This window comes from Triturus cristatus, chromosome 7, assembly GCF_964204655.1.
Source record: "Triturus cristatus chromosome 7, aTriCri1.1, whole genome shotgun sequence".
NCBI classification, from domain to species: Eukaryota; Metazoa; Chordata; class Amphibia; order Caudata; family Salamandridae; genus Triturus; species Triturus cristatus.
Window position 1 is genome coordinate 1,195,460,236 of NC_140590.1, and position 26,086 is coordinate 1,195,486,321.

The 26,086-nt window shown below is 45.2% G+C and overlaps 1 protein-coding gene across 1 annotated transcript in view; it reads right to left on the minus strand.

The window, feature by feature from the left end:
* Positions 1–15,778: 15,778 nt before the first annotated feature.
* LOC146811582 (serine protease 27-like) overlaps positions 15,779–26,086 on the minus strand; it is a 119,166-nt gene continuing 108,858 nt past the window's right edge. The window contains exon 6 of the mRNA XM_085618559.1: positions 15,779–20,127. Coding sequence (XP_085474685.1) covers positions 19,840–20,127 — 288 coding nt within the window. The 3' untranslated portion in view covers positions 15,779–19,839. The remainder of the gene's footprint in view (positions 20,128–26,086) is intronic.

A 26,086-nucleotide genomic window follows, 5' to 3' on the forward strand; every position in this document is an offset into this window, starting at 1 on the left:
CAAGGTTTAATACTAGCTGCACACGAGGGTTTGAGCTCTGCACACACAGGCGTTACAGCGACTATTTCTTTACTGAAACAGGGCTATTGGTGGCCAGGGTTAACTAAGCAAACTAAAGACTATGTCTTGAAATGCGACATCTGCCAACAGATGAAAGGTTCCACCGTTGCATGCCCGGCACAGACGCCATTATTAAATTCACACAAACCTCTTGCATGTGTGTACTTGGACCACTGCGGCCCCTTACAAATGGACGGGGCTTACAAATATATCATGGTTGCAGAAGATTCCTGCTCGGGATTCCTATGGGTATGGCCTCAGCGCTCGGCTGACGCTCGAACTGTTATAAAAGATTTGCTAGTCTTTATCGGCACATACGCAGTTAGCACGTTACATTCTGACCACAGCCCTGCATATGCTCTCTGGCTTACAAAGAGGCCATGGAAGGAATGGGTGTGGCATTGCGGTTCTCATCTCCATACCATCCTGAGGGTAATTCGGTTGTGGAGAGAAAAAAACGGGACTTAAAGCAATCTTTAACAGCTAGGGTATTAGGCAAGGGTGGTAGTTGGGTCACACACCTTTATGAGGTACAGCAGGCGTTCAACAACCAGCCAAGAAACTCTCTAGGGGGTGTCACTCCATATGAGGTCCTCTTTGGGACACGAATGTGGGTACCTGATCTTGATTGTGAAGGCGCAGTGGCGGATGAAAAACCATTTGATATCCATGATCGTTTGGCTGTTTTCAGGATCTAAATGAATCCAGGACAAAACAAAGCAATGTCCATCTAAAGCAGACCACCACTGAGGAAGTCAAGGTAGTCATGGAAAGACCTGTCCGGATCCCAAAAGTCGGGGATCTGGTCAAAGAGAAAATTGTAGAGAAAAAGGAATTTGTACCTTCATACAGAAAACCTGCACCAGTCCTTGCAGTACACGGAACAAGAACGGTGCTGTTCCCACCTCTTGCCGGAAAAAAGGAGAAAAGATTTGTCTCAATAGACTTAATCAAACCACACTATGTGGCCGATACTAAACAGTAGGCCTTGTGGACTCCGCTGTAGCAGACGCCCTTCTCTAGCTACAATCCAAGAAGTTCAAACAGAAAGACTCATCATGTTTGAAGAGCCACCTGTAAGGAATGAAGGACTAAGCAACAATGCTATGGAACTTGTTCCACTTGAACCAGACATTCAAATTCAAAATGATCATCAGAATAATTCACAAGTTGCAATTAGACCAAATACAGAAGTTTACATCAACATGCCTCGTCGAGAGGAAAATAACTTTTCAACTAATCCCGATGCAATTCCTACAATTGATCGAACTGCTTCTGGCTATTTCATTAGCTTTGATACGTTTTCTATGGATCCAAGCGAGCCGGAAACGACGCCAGCCAAAACACCATTCAAGCAACAATTAAAGAAGTTTTTCACTTTCTTCAAAAGACATACCTGGTATCACCTTGGATTGAACTCTGGGTAATTTCTGGGATATTGTTTTTTCTTTTCAGGCTAGGCTTAGTACTAACTTTAAATATGCCTATTAATGGACAGTATCTTCAACAAAGTTCAACAGCCCAAAAGATCAACATCCTACTGAAGCAACATCTATCATCACATCGTGAACAAAGAGACTTGTCAGCAGTGAACATTACAGCAGTTCCTATACCGGATGGTATAGTATGGGACAAGGTTGATTTTAACATATTCGGCCTGACCAAACTTTTACAAATTAATCATGTATTTAAAATTTCATTAAGTGATATCATTACCTCAAGTACATTTTCTGATGATTGGGACACTGAAACAGTAAATAAAATGTTGTGTGATTTAGAGAAAACTGCTGCATTTTCTAATAATGAAATGTTAGGGAGTTCTTCAGACTATGACAAATTGTACTGTTACCAACATTATGGTCATCATTTCCTGCACAAATTCCTTTCAGCTAGGAATGTTTTTGAGTACCATCAGTGGGAACATTGCTCAACACCACCAAAAAGTAGTTCGCAAGCGTTTGCACAGAAATTTGCATACTTTTCAGGGTTTAACACAACAGATCCAGCCTTATATTATTATAAGGTTGCACCAACATCAGCACGGAAAATTTGCCACATAGATTTTGATGCCGGAGTGGGGATCAAGAAGTGTTTCTTAGTGGTACAAACTGCAAGAATCCTTTAAGCGGATCTGTCATGTGCCAAGATATCGTTTTGCACGGAGCCTGTAATGGTTCAATACCGAATCTACCTTGCCACATGAAAGGAACTCAAGCTGCCGTGATCACGCCAGCATTTGAGTTACTTTCAAATGGGAGTTACTTGATGCTGAATGATCAAAGTTGCTGTGGTATGCTTCCGGGCATTGCCTATCTGGTCACCGTGAATACCAGGGTTACTTGCTGTATGAAAGTATTGTTTCCACTGACAAATACAGTCAGGTAGGCGCTGCTATGGCCTTCACTAAATGTTTCTTTTATACACTTTGATGATTTGAGCAGAATGAAAGCCATGCTTTTACAGCAGACTGTACCCTTAACCTCCGCTCGAGAAACCTTTGAACTTCAAATCGCAAGGACCTCGACTGAGATATAGGCACTTATTCGTACCAACTGCCCCTCCATTTTGTAGAAATGGTGGGTCGTACCTTTAATATGTCAGATATGTGTGGTATTGTACTCCTATTAAAGACCATAGGGTCAGGATTCATTAGCACCTTCCAGACAGTCCTCGGAGTTATTCCTAACTTTATACACTCCGTATTTGGAAGCATTTTCGGGGGTATACCTCTGATCCTGCTCGCAATAGCTGGAATCCTGATTGTCGTTTACCTGCTAAGCAATGGACGGACCAACCGCCAGCGAGATTGTAAAATCTCTCCTGGAGAGATATTACCATGAGCGCATGGTACAACATCTGGGTGCACCTTGCCTTCGAGAACTAAGTGCTTCTTGGTCCTTATCATTCAGACCAGTCTTTGAAGACTGCATCATACCCGTTTTCCGATGCCTGTTTTGCGGAGAAGAATGTGAGTTGGACATCTGTCTGACACCTCTAATGGAGACGCAGGCAGACTTAGACTCCAGGCTGGAACCACTGCGGTCCCATGCTCGACTCTGTCCTCAGCATATTCCCATCTTGACAAATGCATTCCTCGAGGATTCGCAGGTGACCTTTTCAACTGAGTTGAATTTCAGCTCCACCATTGGCATCGAGGTATCGACTACAGCACCGGCTGCCTCTCCAACAACTGTCGGCAGCACTGAATTTCATCTGTGCACTCTTGACGTGCTATGCAGGGTATTACAATGTTTGTCTCCTGTGGCAGCAAGCAGCGATAATGTTGTGTCTCCCAGACAGGACATTTAATCTAAATCTGGCTCACCGTGTGCTGGGAACGAATTCAGATTTTTTCTTTCCATTTTTTTTTTCAAATAACCTTTCAAATTGACACTTTCAATACGAAAGCATGGCCTTCTAAGTACGCTTGCGGTAGTTCAAATTGTGTGATCGAACTAATCTAGAACTGTGATTTGCAGAACTTTAAAACAAAAATTCATATTTCAATAGAACGTTTTTATCTCCTTGTTTTTTAAACTGTTTTTAAATGATTTTTTAACGTTTTTAGAAACATTTTAAATGACTCATTGATAATCTTATGCACTGATACCGTTATAAATGTGTATCTCAAATTGTGTATTATTATTATTAGCACATTTATAAAGCGCCTGGTTACACTCAGCCAGTGTGTCCCCGCGCTGCGGTGCAAGCTACTATAGTACCTTCCCACTATCCTGAAGGGAATAGGTGAGTCTTCAAGTTTTACCAGAGCTGTGCAGGCAGAAAATGAAAGGACAGACCCCCCATCCTAGCTCTTTTAACAACCGGAACACATACCTGAACTTCTCCCCTCAGATCTGAGACGGCGAGTAGGGACATAAGGAGTAAGAAGATCAAGCAGGTAGGACGGCGCAGTGCCATGAACAATGCGGTGGCAGACACACAGCGGCTTGAACCAAACTCGTTCTCGTATCGGTAACCAGTGGAGAGAAGCAAGTGCCATTTTCGATGGAGCTTTCCTTGGACGCATCAGAACCAGGCGGGCTGCTGCATTCTGCACACCCTGGAGTCTCCGCATGCATCTGCCTGTTACACCCAGATACAAGATGTTACCGTAATTGAGGCGAGATGTCACCAGAGCATGGACTAAGGTCTTCCTGGCTGCAATAGGCAGCATATCCAGAGTTTTGCGATGGCCCCTCAGAACTCCGAAGCAGGCGCCCGCAACCTGTCTGGTCTCGTACTCAAAGGAGAGATTAGTGTCCATTCACACACCCAGGTTTTTAGCCTGTGCACAAGGCACCGGGTGGGACCCAGGCTCTTTGACCACCAAGTTGACGACCACACCGATGGTGCTCTCCCCACCACAAGCATCTCGGTCTTATCGCTGTTCAACTTCAGGCAGTTATTGGCCATCCAAGATGCTAGCTCTTGCAGACATGCCACGAAGTTAGGTGCTGCCGTGTCCTGTTCCTGAGTCAGGGAGACCGCCAGCTGGGTGTCATCGGCATAGGACACAACCCTGATCCCGAAACCATCAGCGATCTCCGCTAAGGGAGCCACATACAGATTGAACAGAGTAGGGCTCAGGATCGGGCCCTGAGGTACACCCTGCTTCAGCTTGATAACCCTGGAATAGTGCACACCCTGCCGCACCTGGAAGCTACGCTCCACGAGAAATGATTCCAGCCAGCTTAGTGCCCTGCCAGACACACCTCCTCTCCTCAGACGGTGCACTAGAGTGTGATGGGCAACCGTATCGAAGGCGGCACTTAGATCCAACAGGATCATGGCCGCCGTCTGACCCGCATCCACAAATTGCCTGATAGTCTCTGTGGCCAATAACAGGGCAGACTCTGTCGAGTGGCATTCCCGGAAACCGGATTGGGTAGGATGTAAAAGATGAAATTTCCCAATATGTGCCGTGAGTTGCCTATTCACCACTTTCTCCGCGATCTTTGCGAAGTAGGGCAGAAGGGAGTTTGGGCGCAGGTTATCGAGGCGATCTAAGCCTAGATGTGGCTTTTTAGGTAGAGGAAGTACCACTGCTTTCTTCCATCTTCCTGGAACTGTGCATGTCCTGAATGAGACCTCCACAAGGTGTCTGATATAGGGCTCCAGTGTTGCTATGCTCCCTCTAAGCACTTTTGGGGAGGCCGGGTCTCCAGGAGAACCCGACTTTACACTCAGGCAAATTTTAATTAGCGCTTCTGGGGTGGCGGACGATAAAACTATCTAGTCCCTCACCCTCATTAGCGAGCCCTACCTCATCCAAAATATCATGGTCTACTTGGGCAGAGTCCGGGAAGGTGGAGTAGATTTTCTCCACCTTATCTGAAAAGAAATCTCCCACGCGGTTGCATAGCTCTACCGAGCCTATTGCAGGTGCTGCTACTGTGGCTAGGGATGATATTTCCTTATAGACCCTAAATAGTTCCCTGGTCGAGTTACCTGCTGACCCAATTCTTTCCATATAATATGCTGCCTTAGTTCTTCTAATAAGTCCATGGTAGCCCTTCAGCATAGCTTTATATTCACTCCTCCCCAGGTCCGAAAAGTCCTTCCTCCAATGTCTTCTCAAGCGTTTGCAGTCTGCCTTCGCCTTTCTCAAAACGGCAGTGAACCAAGGGGCAGATTTTTAAGCTCTACCTGGTATTTTCCGTGACCAAGGGGCCGTGCTATCTAGCGCCTCCACAATCCTCCTGTCCAGGTCTACACAGGCCCTATCAATATCCCTTCCCCCGGTGGCCCCCCCTGCGAGAGGGCACAATTAAACCTGTTCCGACAAGTTATTCCTCCCTTCAGATCCTCCTGCACCTTAGGCCTAGGTAGCCGCATGACAAATGGGACCAAGTAGTGATCAGTCCATACCATTGGCCGAGGCAGACTGACCGCTAAATCATCCCAATTTGTAAAGATGGGATCAAGCAGATGGCCCTGCTGATGGGTACAGCTGTTAATCTCAATTGTAAGGTAGCCAGTTCCTGGCGTAATTCCTCTGCCACTACACATCTCGCATCCTCCAGATGTAAATTGAGGTCCCCTAATACAAGGAGTTTATCATAGCGCAAGGCTGGTTGAGTAAGATATTCAATCAGACTCGATTAAAAACGGGAGGCATTTCCAGGAGGTCAATAGATCAAAAGACCTTTCACAATATAATTACTCGCCACCGTAATAGTGAAAAGGCCAGCCTCACTGTCAGCAATGATAACAGGCTCGAGTAGGCACTGGGTGGCATTGTTGAGTATTAGGAGGAGTGGGTGTTATATTTCATATTGATACCCTAATATAGGTCCAGGGAACATCGTACACTTTCACCTTGTAAGGACTGACGCCTTTTATGGACTAAACCTTTCACCTAGTTCCATGCGGAGGGAGGGCTTTTCCCAATCGATATTGCTAAGACGTCATCCTTAGCACATATGAATAATTTATGAGAACACTACCCGGTGGGTATACTTCACCTCTCCTATCTACGCACAAGGTTTAATCCCCAACGTCATCCTCATACTAAACAATAGCTAACACACGCACATGGACAGTATAAATACAGCACCTCTTGCTATCAGTAGTCAGGAGGGAACCAAGACTTCAAGGCCGACACACTGACCAGAGATGCTGAGACTCCTGCATGCAGCCGCTCCAGCTGAGAGTGGTCTGAACATCCCCTGCGGGGTGTCCAACTCAAGACCAGGACGAGGTCCCACACTCTCATTATTCAGGTAATGGGGTTCGACTAAATCCTAGCGGAATTCTTGGCTCTTAGGCTTATTAGCTCTTCCACACCTACTCGCATGCTAGGCACACTTAGGTACATCTAGACCGGCATCTTAGGAGTATGCGCTTTATTTTATAAATGCATTTTATATTCATGTATATGTTCATGACTATTGCAAAATGGTAGAACTGTACTATTCCTTTTTATTCACTGTACTGCTGGTCCTATATCTCTGCTACTGTGTAACAGCTGTAGCAGTGCATATATTTTACTCTAGGAGAACAACAGTACAATAAATTCTTATTGTAAACACGCTCAACTGTTTCTTCTGTGTATCTCTCTGAGACAAAATTAGCAAGCACGAGTGACTGAGTGAAAAGTAGTATATTGTTACCACGAGTCTGAGGAATCAGGGTTTGTTGTGTTCTGAGGTTGCCAAAAACTAATCTCTCTGATAAAAGGAGATTCTAGTGGCACTGTGAGCTAGCTAATGCAAATTAGGCTAACATACGCGGTGGGGGTGCACAGAGTCAGTCTACCACCCGACCCACAGTGTATGTTGTCTAAAAGCGCAGGTCCTGCCCGAGGGTACTATAGGAACTACACTACACTGCCTGTTACTCCTTTGGGTTTGGAAGTGCAGGGGTAGAAACTCCTTCGCAGACTCTGGCTGTCTCTCAAGTGTTTACTGAAATCTTCAGCCCGCAGGCCTCCTAGAAAACCAGGAACAACTCATCAACAAAGCCCTAACATATAAATCAGATTATGTCGTCTATGTGCTGGAGTGCCCTTGCGGCCTACGATATTTAGGAAGTACTATACTTCAGGGGCACAAGAGGGTACTCCAGCACATCAGGGCCATTAAGAACCAAGACCAATTCTACCCTGTGGCGCAGCATTTTGGTGAAGCTCACAACGCAGATCCAAAAGATCTGAAATATTTTCTAATCGATGCCGTTCCACTAAATAAAAGAGGAGGAAATAGGGAGAAGGCCCTTAGGAGACTAGAGACACGCTACATCCTTGATTTAGATGCAAAGCACCCAGGTGGTCTAAATGCCACTGAAGAATTGTACACATGCCTTTAAATAGGGTTTTTAGGGCAAACAACGTACAAAAGGTTGGTGTCAAAATAATAATAGCAATTCCCCATTACAGCACCACAAGGGCTCAAACTGAATCTGCAACCGCCCCCAGTAATTAACACACAGTTTTTATAGATATTTGTTTTGCTTTTTTCACCGTGGTGGAATTTTGCACATGCACTTTAGTTAAATCAGTATGCCCTAGCACTTTCTTTATAGTCATAAGGGTAACAATATTGACGTTTACATTGGACAACTGTATTCGCACCAGCAGATTGCTTGAAATCTACCATTGAGACAGTACTCCCGTCAATGCCAAGGACTAATTAGGTACTATATGTACTATACATATAGGATGGAGGAGACTAGAGGCAATGGAGGACCAAACCAATTAGTGTTTAGACACGGGTCAAGGTAGACAGGCAAAGACATTTAGAAATTGTGAACATTTTGATTGCTGTTGAATTCTATACAATTTTATGGCTTTTATGGTTTTAGCTTGTAAAATCCCAATTGGATTTTAAGGTTTTTATACCTGAACGTCGTTTTAACCAAAACCCTATTTATGTAAATAGAGAGTATTTTGTCTATGTTTATGGTTACCTTATGAGTTGTTGCACCGTTCACTTTAGGAAAAAAGAAAAAGAAATGGTAGAAAAAGCACACCGCTAACTGTGAAGCGTGTCATGTGATCAAGGCCCTTTCGGGGTCGAAACGCGTAATGGCTGCTGTTTTGTAGAGCGGAATAAAAACAGCTTACTTGCACTGAATCGTGGTCCCTGCTCCAGTTCTTTTGTGACAACGAGTGGATGGTGGAGTACTTCTGATATGTATACATATCACCTGCACAATCCCTTACATCTTCACCACAAGATTGAGGCAGACACCAGTTGCAGTTTATGTTATTTTAATTTCCTTTGTTCGTCATAACGCATTTTGACCGTCACTGCGGTCTTGGTCATGTGACATGACTGTGCTACCAACAACGTTTATAGGTCGTCACATAATTTTCACACCATGAACAACAAAGAAATTACATTTTTTCCGATACTCTAATTCATTTGTTACCGTGAACATTACAGTTTATCTCACATGCGAGACTACACAATTCTTCATAGATACATTTCATTTTATAGAGCAAATGGCACTTTCTGCACTTTTTCATTTTTAGTTACAATACGATCACAATAGTATAACGCATTTGCCTCATACGATATTTCGTTGGTTCAATATTAAATGCACAGTCACTTCAATCAATCAATTTATTCGATCTAAATACAACATAGATCATAAAAGTATAGTACAATATTAGTCATCTATTTCCAAAAAGTGTCGGTGCAAGATACAATGTTAATAACATGGTTGCAAGAGTCACAGGCATAGACCATAAAAGTACAATACGGTATTAGTTATCTGCTTCAAAAAGTGTCAGTGCTTAGTGCACAATTAATAACAGGATTGCAAAAACCTCACTCATGGGTCTGCCAAGCACTCCTTTTACCCAAATGTAGTTTTACATAAAACTATCATTCTTTATTTAATTTATTCTTTCAATCAGAGAATTTCTTAAATAATATACTGAAGCACCATTAATGAGACATTAAGAGAAATGGTCACAATGTAATCTAGTGTATTAAATATATAATATATTAAGATGTTAAAAACATACAAACATATTAAAAAGACATAAAAAAGAGTTGGTTCAAATGTCAAATTTCCATCTTCATAGCAAACATGAATCCCATTTGTCCTTTCTACGGTTGAGATCTTCTACACAGTGAATCAGTAAAATCTTTGTTCAGCTAATAAAATCACTATAAAAGTATACAAAACAAGAACTTCGCTTGACAAATTCATAGCATTAAAAACACAGAGTAAGTTACGCAATAAAGAAGAAGGAGCGATTAATCAGGTCTTGTTTTATAGAAGCCAAGGCTGCTCGTAAAAAGGATTAAACTGTAAACTGTAAGGGTAACATGATCAGTTGGGAACATCTGGAGTTACAACAACGCTGGCCTGACTTCATTACAATTCAACGATTTCAGCAAAGGAGTTAAAAATTGCTTCGTCAACCAACTTTAATAAGAACAAAACACTGTAAAATGCAACAAATCCTGTGGAGACATGTTGTCGCAGCCGCAGGATATCCTTGCCTCAGGCCATACCCACCTAGACGGGGATGTCAAAAGGTGATGCAATTGGCTGACCCTGAATCTGGTCAGCAAAAAGCTATCGGGCTGTGAGTGAACCTTGGCAAGATACGGTTCTAACCCCTGCACAGTTTTTAGCAACGTATGACCCCAAACTGATTTTTTCTGAAGCTCTAGGTGCTTTCTCTCCAGATTTAAGTCTCCCAAGAACAACCTTTTTAAAAAACCCATATCCCGCTCTGAATGAGAGGTGCGGTCATCACAAATATCTGGCCTGCCTATGTGGGTGAAAGCAGCTTTAATATGGGCAAACCAGGGTATCCTATGGGCCAATCAAGGCAGTCCGCTAGGATCAGTCAGTTTAAAGACAATTCTGCCCTGCCCCAAATCTTCACCCAACACAGGAGTGAACTCAGTGATAACAAATCTGACACTTGGTCAAGCCCAAGCTCTGTCTGAACGGAAAAAGTTGGGGTACAGTGTGGGACCTGAACCATTCTGTGAAGAGAATTATTTTCAACTGCTTGGATTCGATCTAGCTTACAGTGGCAGCTGGTGGACTTGGAAAGTGGTGGGCAGAGTTCAAGGGCCTCCGTTCTCTCCATAGTGGTGTTTGTGCCAAGTCCTTTAGTGCCACATGGGCACCGGTGGGGGGGTATCAGGTGCCTCGGCAGCTAGGGGTCCAGAGCTAATGCAGAGAAGCATTGGCAGGCAAAGCAGGGTGGGCAGGTGGGAGCAGCTGATGCAGATGCTGGCCTCAGGATTTTCTCCCCCTCCTATCCCTCCCATCTATCCATACCGTCACACAGCAGCGTAATCCATACGCAGGGCACGCACACACCTGTCTTGCACTGAGAGGGGGGCAACATCTTTGTGAATCAAATCCTTTGAGTTTGGCTCAACCTGCACAGCCAGAGGTGTCAAAGCATCCTGTCATGGCGGTCCAACTCCAGCTTTCTGCCTAGTGCCATTCTGACGTCGTGGTTACATAAGTTAACTCTTACTGAACAGCATTGGTGTATTTTTCTGTCTTGTTTGACACTGAAAAAACATTTTCTTCTAGGGTGCAAAAAGAACGCTAAATAATGCATATTAGGCTGTATTTCTCCAAGTATTGTTCTGTAAGTCGCAGCTTGAAATCCTCACACCTGTCGGTGCCAGCTATCAATCAAGCCTGCCTAGTCCCCATGCGCCCCCTGTACTGTTTTACTGCACAACATCTGAATACCAACACAGAATAAACAAACGTGCACCCTTTTCAATCACGCTTGTTTAATTTCTCGGTTTGCACAAATCAGTGTCCAAGGAGAGAACACTTCAGAGGCTGCAGCCTTACCTGCAGCCTCACCAACGTCTACAGTGGGGATGACCGGGAGCCAGGTAGGGAGACGCTGGGGGGTGATGACCATGAAGGGAGCGCACCAAGACATGAAGCAGAGGGGAGAGTTGGGAGCAGCTCTCATAGCTCCGCTCTCCTCATGGCCAGAGAACCTCTCATTTCTCTCTGGTGAGGTCTTGCGCCCTCTTTTTCTTTTCTGCCTTGCCCCACAACTCCCCTAACCAATCCTAGCACTGCTCTCATGCTGTTAGCCAGCATGAGAGCAGCTCCAGGAGTGGAGGGCTTCTCTCAGCACTCCCGAGGGCACTGTAGGCTTGGGCTTGGTCTAACCCAGCTGTCTTAAGACGTCTGGGTTAGAGAGGTTTCAAAGTGCGCATGTCTGGCTGGCCGTCGCAAGACAGCCGGCCAAAGGGACATGCGCACTTTAAACAGAAGTGCCCAGGCAGCCCACCCGCCTATCTACTGCTGTCACTCAGCAGGCACCACACCTTCCTTACACTCGGTTTGGGATGGGTGGATGAAAGATAAAATGGTAATAAATGAACTTTCTTACCATTTCCTTTTCATCTCTGAGGCTTTTGCTAGCATTTTGATTGGCCGGGCGACGCTCCTCTACTTAAATGGAGGAGCCGCCCCTGAACTTTTCCTTCCTAAATCAATGAACAATGTCTCATTGTACAAATGCTTCGGGGTCGGTTTACTGCCAATGCCCTCTTCATAAACGTTCTCTTGTGATACAGTTAAAATGTTGAAAAATGCCTTTACCCCATGATTTGTTACAGTATTAGGCGATATTTGCCCACTAAAGCAATCAGGGACATTTTTATCAAGGGTTTTCTGCAGCCCTTGCACCAAGCTAGGGGGCGCAGGATGATTGAAAACCTATAATGAGATTTACCATGCCACGCAAGGCCACCTTGAGTGGCCCTGCATGGCTTGGTAAATCTGGATTAATGCAAAGCAGCGCATGTCATTGCCTTGCGTTACTCTGCCCCAGGGAGGTGTTCCATGTGTGGAGTGTTGGTGTTTCCACGTATTCATCCATGGATTCTGAAATATTCCCAGATTTACCAATACTCATAGACCTGGGAATGTGTCAGAATGCCACGCCTTCCCAGGAAAGGCTTACTGAGGAGAAATATCTTATTTTGTTTAGTTTTTTCCTCTTTCTACATGGGTTGCATTCTGCACCATATTTAACAAGAGGAAGAAGCATCAAAGGAATGTTTTTGTGCAGGATGGTGTCCCTTCTTGCACAAAATCAATCCTGCTTGTAACACAGGCGCCCTTGCGCCATGGTGCCTGCGTTAGTGCTAGGCATCAGTTTGTGTGCCAGAGAACAGGAATGCGCCATATCTTGAAATATATGCTCCATTCCTGCCCTCTCCCTTTCACGCAACTCAATGTGTCTTGCTGCATTGCGTGAAAATGTCACATATGGCCCTTAGTGCAGTGCTTAATTTGAGCCCGTGGTTTCCAGTGAGCACCGGCACTTAACCATCAACACCAGCGCTTTTCATGAGCACCAGTTAAGGACACATTCATTTATGGGAGATTAAGATATTTGCCCATGATCACAGGATGTTGAGCCAACACCGAGACGCACACCTGGTTCCCCAGCTCTGAGGTCAGCAGCTCGGGCCATTACACCACATTCTCTTCACAATTTCATGGTTAGTAGTTGGTTCTGTTTTAGGCAGTGCAAACAGGAGAAGTAGGCTGGTGCAAGCTGCCTCCTGACGAGAGCCCTGGCACGTATTCTTTTACAAATTAACCACTGCCTTAGAGTATATCGGAGAGTTCAGTATGGTAAATGCACATGCCACATTTGTAGCATCTTGCACACACCCTACATAGTTGTAAAATCTCTTGTACACATATGCTATACAGTTGCAGTATCTCTTGCATGCTGCACAGTTCACAGTCTTACGACCCCGCACCAGCACTGCAAAGTTGCAGCAGTTAGCATGGACTGCATTTCAGGGTTTCTCATGAAACTTTAACAAAGGAACTGAAGGGAACCTGCTGACACACCTATTTTACGTCACAGTTCTGTGTAGAGTCCCTTATACGTTACGTATACATTCCTGCCAAAATGTAAATCCCACGGAAATTCAGAATGGGTAGAAGTTTGCGAAAAAGGAGATTGTTGTCTTGCACAGACAGAGGTTATGTCCCAGCAGAGGCGAACAGTGTAGTTTCCCTCACACAACGTAGGTGTCAGTTGGATCTCACTCCCTGCAGGGGCTCGTCATATGGTGCTTCTTCCCTGCAGTTCACTGACAGTGTGAGGACCCTCCTTGTAGCAGTGGCATGTCAGTGTGAAAGACTGACAGTTTGAGGAACCTCTTTGTAGCAGTGCCACGTCAGTGTGAGCGACTGCCAGTGTAACCACCCTCCTCCTATCAATGCAACGTTAGACAGTGTAAGGACACTCCTCATAGCAGTACCACGCCAGTGTGAAATACTGACAGTCTAAGGGCCCTCCATGTAGCAGTGCCACATCAGTGTGAGTTACTGACAGTGTAAGGACACTCCTCATAGCAGTACCACGCCAGTGTGAAATACTGACAGTCTAAGGGCCCTCCATGTAGCAGTGCCACATCAGTGTGAGTTACTGACAGTGTAAGGACACTCCTCATAGCAGTACCACGCCAGGGTGAAATACTGACAGTCTAAGGGCCCTCCATGTAGCAGTGCCACATCAGTGTGAGTTACTGACAGTGTAAGGACACTCCTCATAGCAGTACCACGCCAGTGTGAAATACTGACAGTCTAAGGGCCCTCCATGTAGCAGTGCCACATCAGTGTGAGTTACTGACAGTGTAAGGACACTCCTCATAGCAGTACCACGCCAGTGTGAAATACTGACAGTCTAAGGGCCCTCCATGTAGCAGTGCCACATCAGTGTGAGTTACTGACAGTGTAAGGACACTCCTCATAGCAGTACCACGCCAGTGTGAAATACTGACAGTCTAAGGGCCCTCCATGTAGCAGTGCCACATCAGTGTGAGTTACTGACAGTGTAAGGACACTCCTCATAGCAGTACCACGCCAGTGTGAAATACTGACAGTCTAAGGGCCCTCCATGTAGCAGTGCCACATCAGTGTGAGTTACTGACAGTGTAAGGACACTCCTCATAGCAGTACCACGCCAGGGTGAAATACTGACAGTCTAAGGGCCCTCCATGTAGCAGTGCCACATCAGTGTGAAATGCTAAAAGTGTAAGGGCTCTCCTCGTAGCAGTGCCACGTCACTGTGAAATACTAACAGTGCAAAGAAAAGATCCTCCCTGCAGCAATGCCACTTCAGTGTAAGCCACTAACAGTGTAACCACCCTCCTCCTAGCAGTATCACTTCAGTGCCCGCGAGCTACTGAAGCTTCACCAGCGAGAATGCATTGTCACTGAAAGAAGCTCACTTCTCCTACGTCGGAAACACTGTGCCTTAGGCTCTGCTGCTTGTGAAAATCAGTACGAGGTGTTCACTTCTGTCAGGCTGGCCGCACTGGTTTACATTCTGGAGTTGGACATTTGCCATTGAGAGATCAGTGCCCAGAGCCCGACTGGCCGTAGTGGGCATTGGGCATGTCCCCGGGAGACCGGAAGGGTGGGGGCCGGTTTTACAGCTGTGGGGCCGGTTTTGTTACTGGGGGCCGGTTTTACAGCTGTGGGGCCGGGTTTGTTACTGGAGTACGGTTTTGCATATCGGCCCCCAGTAACAAAAGCAGCAGTGCTTCACATTGGCAGACCCGAGGGTATGGGGTGGGCCTGGTCCAACAAAATTGCCAGGGCTGCTTTGGGTTCCTAGTCCGGCCCTGTCAGTGCCTCGAGGATGGAACTACTCGGCCGATTGGTTTGTTTTGTCTCATGCACACCCTCTGTGAGACTCTGGTCCTAGAGAGGGATTATTATTGGGGGAAGCCCTCTGTCTCTGAGGGTCCACACAACCAACACTGGGATTAAGAGTTTGGAAAGGTTCAACTTAATTTTGCATAGAACAGCATTTCTTACTTGCAGTCTGTTATAGTGAGAGGTCTAGTAAAGATACCCAAACCTCTCGCCCTCTCAACCAAGAGCGAGTTGCTGATTGGGCAATTTGACAATTTAGCATTGGGGGTGGTGTTGAGAGATAGGAGAGAATGCTTTTGCTTGGCAAGCAAATAGGGGGGCATATTATCAAGACCGGCGATAAAATTATTGCCGCTTTAGCGGCAGTTTGCTGCCGCTAAAGCGGCGATAATTTTATCGCCTGTCTTGATAATATGCCCCAGGGTTTGTTAACCTGAGAAAGGTGCAAAAAACTGTGAGACAAGACAAACTCAAGCGTAGGATAGGGAAATGTAGCAGAGAAAAAAAGCTAAAAATGAGATGTCAATATTTTAAAAAAATATCTGATTTTCAACAAAAATCCAGACTTCATTTTGGTCAACCGTTACTGTTGTATGAAAATAAAGGCATTATTTAAATTAGAATTTTTTTTGTAAATATTTTTATTGAAATTTGAACATAAAACAGTACACATTGGCATCAGGTTCCCTAGAATAACTGTCCAGTGAGAGTGCAATGAAACATTCATGACATTTTGAAAAGCAGTGAGCTCCTTTTGGCTTTGCAAGACAGTTTTTATCACATTGCGCCGACCAATTATATATCGTCTAATCATGGTCACTTAAGTCTGAGTCTGAGGCGTCGCTCGGGGGTTCACATATATTCCCTCTATAGGCATTCCACCCACCCCATACCCGGGTCCATTTTTTGGGGCAGCCTCTGTGAAGATAGACAGTTTTTTCGACCACCATTGTGGAGTCCATATCCCGGGACCACTGGGCGAGGGTTGGAGTTTGGCTAGAGCCCCATCTTTGGGCTATATTGCGTTTCGCCAGCATAAGTCCCAGTGTTACCCAGAGTTGTGTGACCTTGTTGAGATCTGTCGGTTCCCAGACGTTGAGGAGACACCTCCGCGGCTCCAGGAGTGTCGGGACTTTGGTCACTTGGGAGAGTGTGCGCAGAATTCCCTTCCAGTACAGAGTTATGGCCGGACATTCCCACAGGGTATGTATAAGGGTTCCCTCCATCCCACACTGCCTAAGACATAGCGGGGAGTCAGTTCGGTTAAGTTTAAACAGGAGTGCACGAGTGTAGTATGTGCGGTGCAGAATTTTAGGTTGGACCAGACGCAGTCTGGATGAGACGCCCACCTCCCTAGGGGAGGAAAGCGCCGCCTGCCAGTCCGCTTCGTCAAATTCCCCCAGCTCGGCCTTCCATCGGTTTTTAAGAGCTGCGAATGGATCTGGCCGATTGTTTATCAGTTTTCGGTATGTTAGGGAGGTCGCTCTCTGTGTCAGGTGTTCTGTGAGGAGCCGGTCCTCCAGTGGCGACGACTCCGGATGTCGGGTCCCGGGCGGGACTGCCGCCTGGAGTGCGTGACGGATTTGCATGTACCTGAACCCTTCGGTGGCAGCCAGGTCGAAATCTGCTTGTAGTTGGGTAAATGTGACCATTTCTCCCTTCTTCCAAAGGTCACCCACCCTGGAGATGCCAATTAGATCCCATTGATGGAACCCCTTGGTAGTGCGCAGTACCCCCAACTGTCTCGCCTCCCACAACGGAGTAGCTTGGGTTATTTTCCCAGCCCAGCCCAGAGCTCGCTGCGCCGCAAACCCTAGCCGGAGGGAGTGCGTCGAGGGGCCCGGGGGGCAGTGGCCTCTCTTATGGTTGTAGAGCGCTCCCATGACCCCTTCAGCCCCCAGCAAGTGCCGATCCATACGATATGCCGGGTCCTCCCCTGGCACATGCAACCACTGGTTTATCACCGTAAGCTGCGATGCCCAATAGTACAGTCGTATGTTTGGGAGGGCTATCCCACCGTCATACCACCCCCTGGTGAGCTTGTGGAGTGCTATCCGCGGAGTCTTGTCCTCCCATAGTAGGCTGGTGACTTCCGCATTGACGGCGGTGAAATACGTTGGTGGCACCGGGAAGGGGGTATTTTGGAGTACATACAAAAATCTAGGGAGAGCCATCATTTTGAAGAGGGCGGCCCTCCCCAGCAGCGTTAAGGGCAAGGAGCGCCAATGTTTGACATCGCTACGAAACCGATGCAGTGGCTTCGTTAGATTCTCAGCTACAAAACGTTCCCTGTCAGCGGTCACATAGATCCCTAGATATTTGAACCCGTCCGTCACCACCCGAATCTCACAACCCCGTGGGAGCCGAGGCGGGGAGCCACGGAGCATGTAGACAATGGACTTTTCCCAGTTAATCTCGTAGCCAGATACCCTCCCGTACGACGCACAGATATCCAGGAGACAAGCAATCGAGTGCGCAGGGGAGGCTCAGTATAACAGGATGTCGTCAGCATAGAGGGAAATGCGATCCTCCCACCCCATTGTCCACCTTAGTCCACGGATCACCGGGTCCTGCCGCAGCCAGGCCGCAAGTGGCTCCAGAGCCAGAGCAAAAAGGAGCGGGGAAAGAGGGCAGCCCTGTCGCGTCCCCCGCCCCAACGGAAAGGGGTCTGAGATATGGCCATTGACCACAACCTGTGCCAGTGGCTCGGTATACAAAAGCTGAATCCATGCGCACATCTTGGGGCCGAGTCCTACGTGGTGAAGGACAGCGAAGAGGAACGGCCATTCCACCCGGTCGAACGCCATCCGCGCGTCCAGCGAGAGGATGGCCGCGTCCTCCTCTATCGAGGTGCGGCGCGCAAGAATCCCGTGGAGCCGCCGTATATTTAAGGCGGTATTCCGGCGTGGCATAAATCCCGATTGGTCCGGGTGTATTAGGGTTGTGAGGTAGGGCTGCAGCCTTGTCGCCAGCACCTTTGCCAGAATCTTCGCCTCAGCATTCAGCAATGAGATTGGGCGATAGGAAGCGCACTCATGCGCTGGCTTGTTAGGCTTCGGAATCGCCACTATGGTAGCCACTTTCTGGTCCGGGGGGAGTATCCCTGTCGACAGCCTGTCGTTTTTAATTAGAATTTTATTTATTTTTGATAATGGTAAATATAAAACAGTTGACTTTCCCTTTCATAGATAAAGGAAAAAACAGCAGGGTCAGCGTTGCGCAAAGTGATTCTTTCAGGTGCTGATGATTGAAATAAAAGACAAATGAGCGTCTCATGACGTTGTGGGTTCTGCTTTCATTCTTGCATCTGGTAAGCCACGTTCACTATCCAGCATTTAATCTGTCATGAAAGTAAATACCTCTGAGTGTGCCCACAGCATATATTAACTTGACCAGTGGGGGTGGATTTTGAAGGGCAACAACTCACTTCCTTTGAGGTGCAGCACTATTCCTTGGGGTCTGCTGCTCATGAAAGTCAGTAAAAGACATTAAATGCCCTTCAGGCAAGACACACAATGGCTCCCACCCTGATGTTCTTCCCTTGGCAAGGAGAGAAGATCAGTACCCTTGGGGCAGGAACCACATACCTTATCTTCTGCTGGCTATGTCAGTGAGAGAAGCAGTTACAATTCTTGTACTTTTTTAAAAGTACTTTTATAGCAGTTACAGGAAAATGTAGTGAATAACTCTGGAGTACTTTAAAGATGGAGAGCAGCTTGAGCTAACATTGGAGTCAGTCGGGGAGTTGAGCTCTTAAAAGGTGAGCTTTTAAGTCTTTCCTGGTCGCAAGAAGGTTAGGATTCACCCTTATGTAGTCCGGGATAGAGTTCCAAAATCCGGGACAAAGTCCCAGCGCACAGTTCAACCAAACTTGCAAACACCCTCAATCAGGACATTTGACCTGGAGAAGGATTATTATCGGGAGAATTTCCAGCCTTCGTTGGTCAACACACATCCGGCATTAAGCATATGTCCTATGCTTCAAATTTCTTGTGCATTGCACCTCATTCCTGGCTTGCAATCTCAACTACATTGATAGCTCCAGCCTAGGAATCCAAACATTTTCATCTTTCAATGTGGAGGGAGTTGTTGAGTGGGTACCCTCACATTTCCAACCTGCCGCATGAGGCGGTGCTGAACCTGGCAAGCTATGGCGTCTGTTGATCTAGTCGCGGAAGCACATCATAGAGACAGGCAGAGGTGGCAGAAAATGGCCAGTGGGATGGGGAATAGAGGAGAGAATGAAGGCAAACATAGAGGCCTTGATATGGTTTCATTTGTTGATTTTTACAATCATCTATACTTAAATTTGCTCATAAAATAGTTTGTTATTTTTGTCATTTGAAATTGTATGTTTGCTACTAGCCATCCCAACCAAAAGAAATGCAAGCTTAGACACCACTTTATCACATTTTGATTGAATATATCAGAGGTTCCTCTTATGGGCACTTGGCACCAGCTATCTATGTCATTTGATTGTACGGGATCGCGTGGATGTCTCCTTCCGTCTAAGAGCATTATGTCCATGACACCTCTATGCTTCTCTGAGGATCCAGTGCTGTGGGCTGGGTGCAAGAACACCCTCTGAAATTTTACACCTGCAGCGTCTTGGTGTCAGAAGAGGTCAGAGTGTCAGAGAAGCATCAGCAGTAACACTGTCATAACAGGCATCGCTATGCCCAAAGTTCTGGCAAGACCAGAGAAGAGTTTGTGACCTTGGCTGACGTTGACAAGGACTGTATTTTCTGCTTTAAAAGTAATGCTGGGAATGTACTGTTTGATCCAATCAGTATAGGAGGTAAGGCGTGTGTAGACCCCTGGCTTGTTGACGGCGGCGCATATATCATCGCCCCAGCTCACGATTCCTGCCAGCAACCAGGTGCTGTTCCACTTGCAAACGAGCGGGCCCCCGGAATCTCCCTGGTGAAAGAGAAAAGTCTGTCAGAACAGAGCAATCACTGACTAACTTCTGCACAAACACAAATCAAATGCAGCATTAATGACAGAAAACCCACCTGTTCCACATGCCTTGCAGGAAGGCAAGAAGCTGGATCCATGATCAACAAGTTGATGAGTAGAAGCCCATAAATAAACACAAACATAGTGACACAAGGATAGAAGCACCACCATAACAAACACAGAGACAGCATCACATCGACATATCCATAGAGAGAGCCTCAGAGACACTTTAAGAGGCAAGATCCTATAGATAAACTAGAGCACCCTGCTGTCATGGAAAGTGCCTCAGTGATTCCACAGCTCTCGAAAGAGTCACCCGTTATTCATCGGTTGGAGGAAATCCTTGAATCCACTAAACCCTTTGGAACTGTTCTTGTGGGGGTTGATTTTAACTGTTGCTATGAACCACTGGCGGGGATTTAATCTATTTTTGAGGATGAAGAATTGGCCAGGGGGATTCCCCTCTTAGCCACAAATAACAGAATGCCGTGTTCTATCGCAGCAATGCAACTAGTCCAAGTCATTATAGAAAGAGGCCTAAGGGCTTGCAATGGCCGGTTCCCCTCAGATATTGAGTGTTCTAATACCTTTTCAAGGGGAAAATTCAGGTCAAGAATAGATTACGTGATGATAACCATAGCAAACTGGGCACATATTCAGGACTTCAAGGTATATAGTAGAGGAGGGAGTGGCCACTTCCCATTATGTTCCCATTATGTTTATTCTTGTCTGGGTGGTTAGTCACTACCCACCAAACACACCCAATTGACTTGGGAAATAAGTACCCGCAATTGTCAGTTAGTAACAACCGGAGAGCAGTTAAATGGTCCGCTATTATGGGCCAAGTTGAGCCCCTTACAAGTATCTATAATACTTTTTGAGAAGCTTTAATCCCATATGTTGATTAAAGTCCAGAATCTATACCCGTTACACAAATCCATCACTTTTTGGCAGGGAATATAAAGGTCGGTTTAACGAAACCACAGATGGGAGACCGTAAGTCAGGGTTTAATACCCAATTTTCTAACCCTTGGTTTAACAAAGAATGCTCCTTAGCCAAACAATGGCTTCTATTGGCCCTTAAGGCCAAAAACATAATTCAGATTAGATACCAAAGAGCAGAATATAAAAAAGTGCAGAAAGTAGCACAAAAAAACTAGTATGACGCCAACTGGGGTGACCTTATTACTGCCACTAAATCTAAGAACCAGTCCATGTTCTGGAGAATAATAGCACACGGCAGTAAGATAGGTAAGACTGACACAGATCACTTTTTGGACCCTTGTACTTGGCATAGACACTTCTCTCATTTGTACGCCATGACTGGGAAGTCTAGTGTAGACCCTACTGTTTCCGCTAGCTTCAACACAAAATGCACCGCTTCAGTTTAGTATCGAAGACACTGTGTTAGCCATAGCTGCCATTAAACCAGCAAAGGCGCCTGGCCAAGATAAGATACCAGGGGACCTTTTTAAACATGCCCCAGAAGTATGGGTGCCGTATGTGAACCTTTGTAGTAATGCAGTAGCTAGGGCCGAGCCTATCCCTGAATCCTGGAAGGGGGCAGAGAAAGTCCCTATTTACAAACAGGGCAGAAGGGATGACTCTTCTAATTATAGGCTTATAAGCTTGATAGATAAATACCATCCAAAAAGTTTATGCAAAGCAAATTCTGGGCAAGCTAAACGACTGGTTACTGGAGAACGATGTACTTTCGCCCTGCCAGGCAGACTTCAGAATAAAAACTAGTACAATTGACCAAGTTTTTAGACTCCTATGTCTAACCTGGAAGTACACTAGGATAAAACCTGGACATTTATATGTTGCTTTCATTGACTTGAGAGCAGCTTTTGATTACATTCCAAGAGATCTTTTATGGGAAACTCTACGCCAACAGGGAGTACCAGAGGAGATTTTAAAACAGATTGTAAGGCTCCATGAATGTAACTTCACCAAGGTACGCTGGGGTACAGGGGGGAGCTTACAGAGGAGATTCCTGTAAGGAGTGGTGTGCGGCAGGGCTGAGTCCTTGCACCTACCCTATTTTTAATATATGTAAATGATTTGGTCCAGCATTTGTAAAATTCCTCCCATGACTCATCTAAGCTTGGAGGGGCTCATATTTGTGCCCTAACATTTGCTGATGATACAGTCTTACTGTCGTAGACCCCTAGGTGGTTACAAAACTTACTTGACAGCCTCATCAACTATTGCAGACTAAAGGGCCTTGAAATAAACCCCATCAAGACTAAATACATGGCTATTAGGCCACATAAAAGCTTTACAAATAAAATAGTCTTCAACCAAGCACCATTAGAGTGTGCTTCCAATTTTATTTACTTGGGCGTTACAATTGATTCAAAGCTATCGTGGAAGCCACAAATAAACAAGTCTAGGACTATTTTATTATACAAAACTATGTCCCTATAGTTAAGAAGCAACAATATACTGTGTCAAAGGCTATCACTCCGGCCCTGGAGGTTTATAAATTCAGGGCCCAAACTGCTGCTCTTTATGGGTCAGAGCTATGGGGTGGCGAAAACTTAAATCCCTATGGTGTGGCTCACTGGTTAGAGGCGGCAGACCCGGAAGCAGAGGTCGGCCCGGGACCAGGGTTCGATTCCCGACGCGGCAGGGTCTTGGGCCAAGGTCAGCGGACTCGATAATTCTCGCCTCGGTGCCTACTCTAACCATGGATTCCACTCAGCAACTCTGGGCAATAGCTTGCTTAATCTCCACTTACGGCCCCATCAGCGCCGGGGATGCTTGTCTTCACCTTGGAGATGCCCAGTAGGGACCATCTCACAGGGAAAGCCAGGATGGGTTCCCCAGCGGTTTACAGCGCTGGGACGCCCCGTTGCTGGGGCAGCTGTGCGCTTTACAAGTATACAACATTTACATTTATTTAATAGTTGGGGCAAATAAAATTATGAGGATGTTTACGTCACTCTCACAAAATACTCCTGTGATTGGGTTAACCTATGACATTGGCATCAAAAGATTTTATTTTGCACAGAGTCACTTTAGATTGCACATCAGGGAGACTTACTACACAATTTCTGTCAATTAAAATGGTCCTGAGTTTTGAGCAATTTTTGGATGAGATTGAGCCCAATCTATCAAAGACAGTTTATCTGAAATTTAGATATGAGACGCTGCGGATAAACTCCTTTATAGCTAAGTGGGCTACGTCACAGACTATGGGAAGGGACCCTAAGTGTACCCTCTGTTTATCAGGCACAAATGAAGATATTGCACGTATTTTATTTTTTTGCCCAGTATATATGGTTCCTAGAAGTAAATGGATTAAGCCGCTGTGCCAGAACCTGAAAACTAGGAAACATCTAAAAGCACTGAATATATTAAAATCAGATAGCTCACAACCTGTTGTATTTGGTATAAGTAGATTTGTGCTGGCTGCTAGTTACCTAAGGAAAAAGAGAGGGCTAAATTTTTATGGAAACCATATTATAACCATGCCCTACCAATTGCCTTCCAAATGTCATTACGCTTGAATCCCCTTATCCTAGAACAATCTAAATGAATTTAAACTATTCAGTATGAAATTAATTGATATTTAGTGAATGTATTATTGCATCTTTTATCTTTTTAGTACAATTTTAATTAAATGTCTTGCTGGACTGTGCCAACCGACTACGCACTTGCACTTTACATTTATACTAATTCGAGAGTACGAATGCTGTAAAAGTCTCTAGACAATCTGAACATTTTCAACTTGTAGAATTTCTATGTATTTCAATTTTTAGCGAAACCATTTTTAGTTTAGAAAAAACATTTTCATATGCAATGTCTGTGTTTGATTGAATCTTTTTACATGTTCTTTTATGATTCTTTGAATCGAAATAAAGATTGAATTGATGTATTCCACAGTCACTCTTTGTTACTATATCACTCTTCTGCAACAGTTGCCTGTGTTCCTATGGCGGTCCAAAACATCAAATATTTCCAATTCGGTTCAATAAGTTATTTGAAAAAACATGTTTGGTAGCAACTTTAGAAGTCATATCTGCTGACAGAATTATTGGTGTGGATTATGCCTCATAAAAGGAGTTATGGAGAGGGATGATAAATTACAGTTTATAGTATGATGAAGAGTAGCCCAAGAAACCCACTCCAGGTAGATTATGGTGCCCGAAAGCTAGATTTTCATCAAATTAATTAAAAATTGAGAAATTGCGGGACCCATACTTAGAACTGGGTGGCTTCAAAGGGAGAAGGGAAATCGGGTGAACCGTTTAGTGCACAAATTTGCTTGGTAGTTTTGCACGGTTGTGTTGGTGCTCAGTAAAAAGGCATTCTTCGAAACGTTCAAAGAAATTCAGTAAAGGGTAAGACCATTGAAAAAAAGGATGTTCCATTACTGTGTCAGTGACTGTGGGGTATTCCAAGCCTACTCTGGGTGCATTGGGTTTTTGTTTTTGGTTAGGGCAGCCATCTGCTGGGTCTCAGGGCCGAACTGGTCATAGTGGGCACCGGGCATTTCCAGGTGGGCCTCCAGGGTGGGGTCCGGTTTTGGCAAAAAAACAGAAGAGGGGCCCTGAGAACAAGAGTTCTTTCACAATGTGTACTATTAAGGGGAGAGGAGTTGGCCTAATGGCTAGGGCACTCGACCTCAGACCTGGGGGAACTGGGTTCGATTCTTGGTAACAACGCTAAAACATCCTGTGATTCTGGGCAAATCACTTAATCTCCCTGTGCCTAACAAAACAAAAAATAAAATTAATGTGTGTCCTCATGTAATGTAACTGGTGCTATGTAAAGCACTTTGATACCTGATTGGATTTGGGTCAAGTTTGCGCTAAATAAAACTCTGCAAAAAAAAAAAAAACAAATATGGATGGTGACAATATGCCCACCTACTAGATTGAGAAAATCTGCGCCCTGATGAAGGAAATTTCAAGCAGTAGCATTTCTGAAACGCACGTCGGCGCTTTTCTCCTTTGTTGTTGTGTTTGTTATATGTAATGCACATCTTATGTATCTTTTGTATAATGTAATTTGTTTGTACTTTCTTCTTTCTTTATGACGTATTGATGTTCACATTGTCTTTTTCTATGTATAGTTGAGTTGGTCATCTGTATAGTTTTGATAATATTTGTTCTCTTTATCCCAGGGCTCTCATGTTCTTGTTGTGATTATTTGCCCAATGTATATTTGAATGTTGTTATTTATTATTATTTGTTCACACTAATGTACTAAAAATATTTATTTAAAAAATAAATAAAAAAGAAATGAACTTTGATAATATGATGAATAAACAATTGTAAAATTACCTTTTTCTGTGGGTGACACTTTTATATTTTGGAGTCATTACCCATTTATATATATTGCAGTGGGGGTCTTCCCTTGTGTTCTTTATTGGGGTCCAGTTTTGGGCCCCTAAGGGGCTGTTTTTGTTACAGGGCCGTTTGTGCAGCATAGCTGCAATATAGACCCCTGTAACAAATTTAGCCGCAACCGGCCATGGCAAACAGCTCGGCCGCAACCCCCAACACCCCGGGGGGCGGGCCAAGCACTCTGCCAGGGCTGGTTTTGGTTCCCTGTCTGGCCCTGCTGGGCAGCCAGTCCGCTTGCAGGGTACTTTGCATCCTTAGCTCCTGGATCCATATCTCAGAGTTGCCATCACTGAATGTGTGGTTTGGTGAGTACAATCCTGGGCTAATTTTATGTCTCTGATCTCCCACCACAGCTGCAGAAAATGCCTAAAATAGTTAAACATTGAAAAAAGCAGTAGGCGGGGCTTTACATATGTGAAGTTCCTTAAACTCCAACCAAAACACAGAGTAAGCACATCTGTGCGCACAGTATATTTTAAAAATACATATTAGGAAAGGGGAGACCCTGGATGTGGCACTATGATCATCCACATTAGCATGACAAAAACTTGGATGGCAGTAGC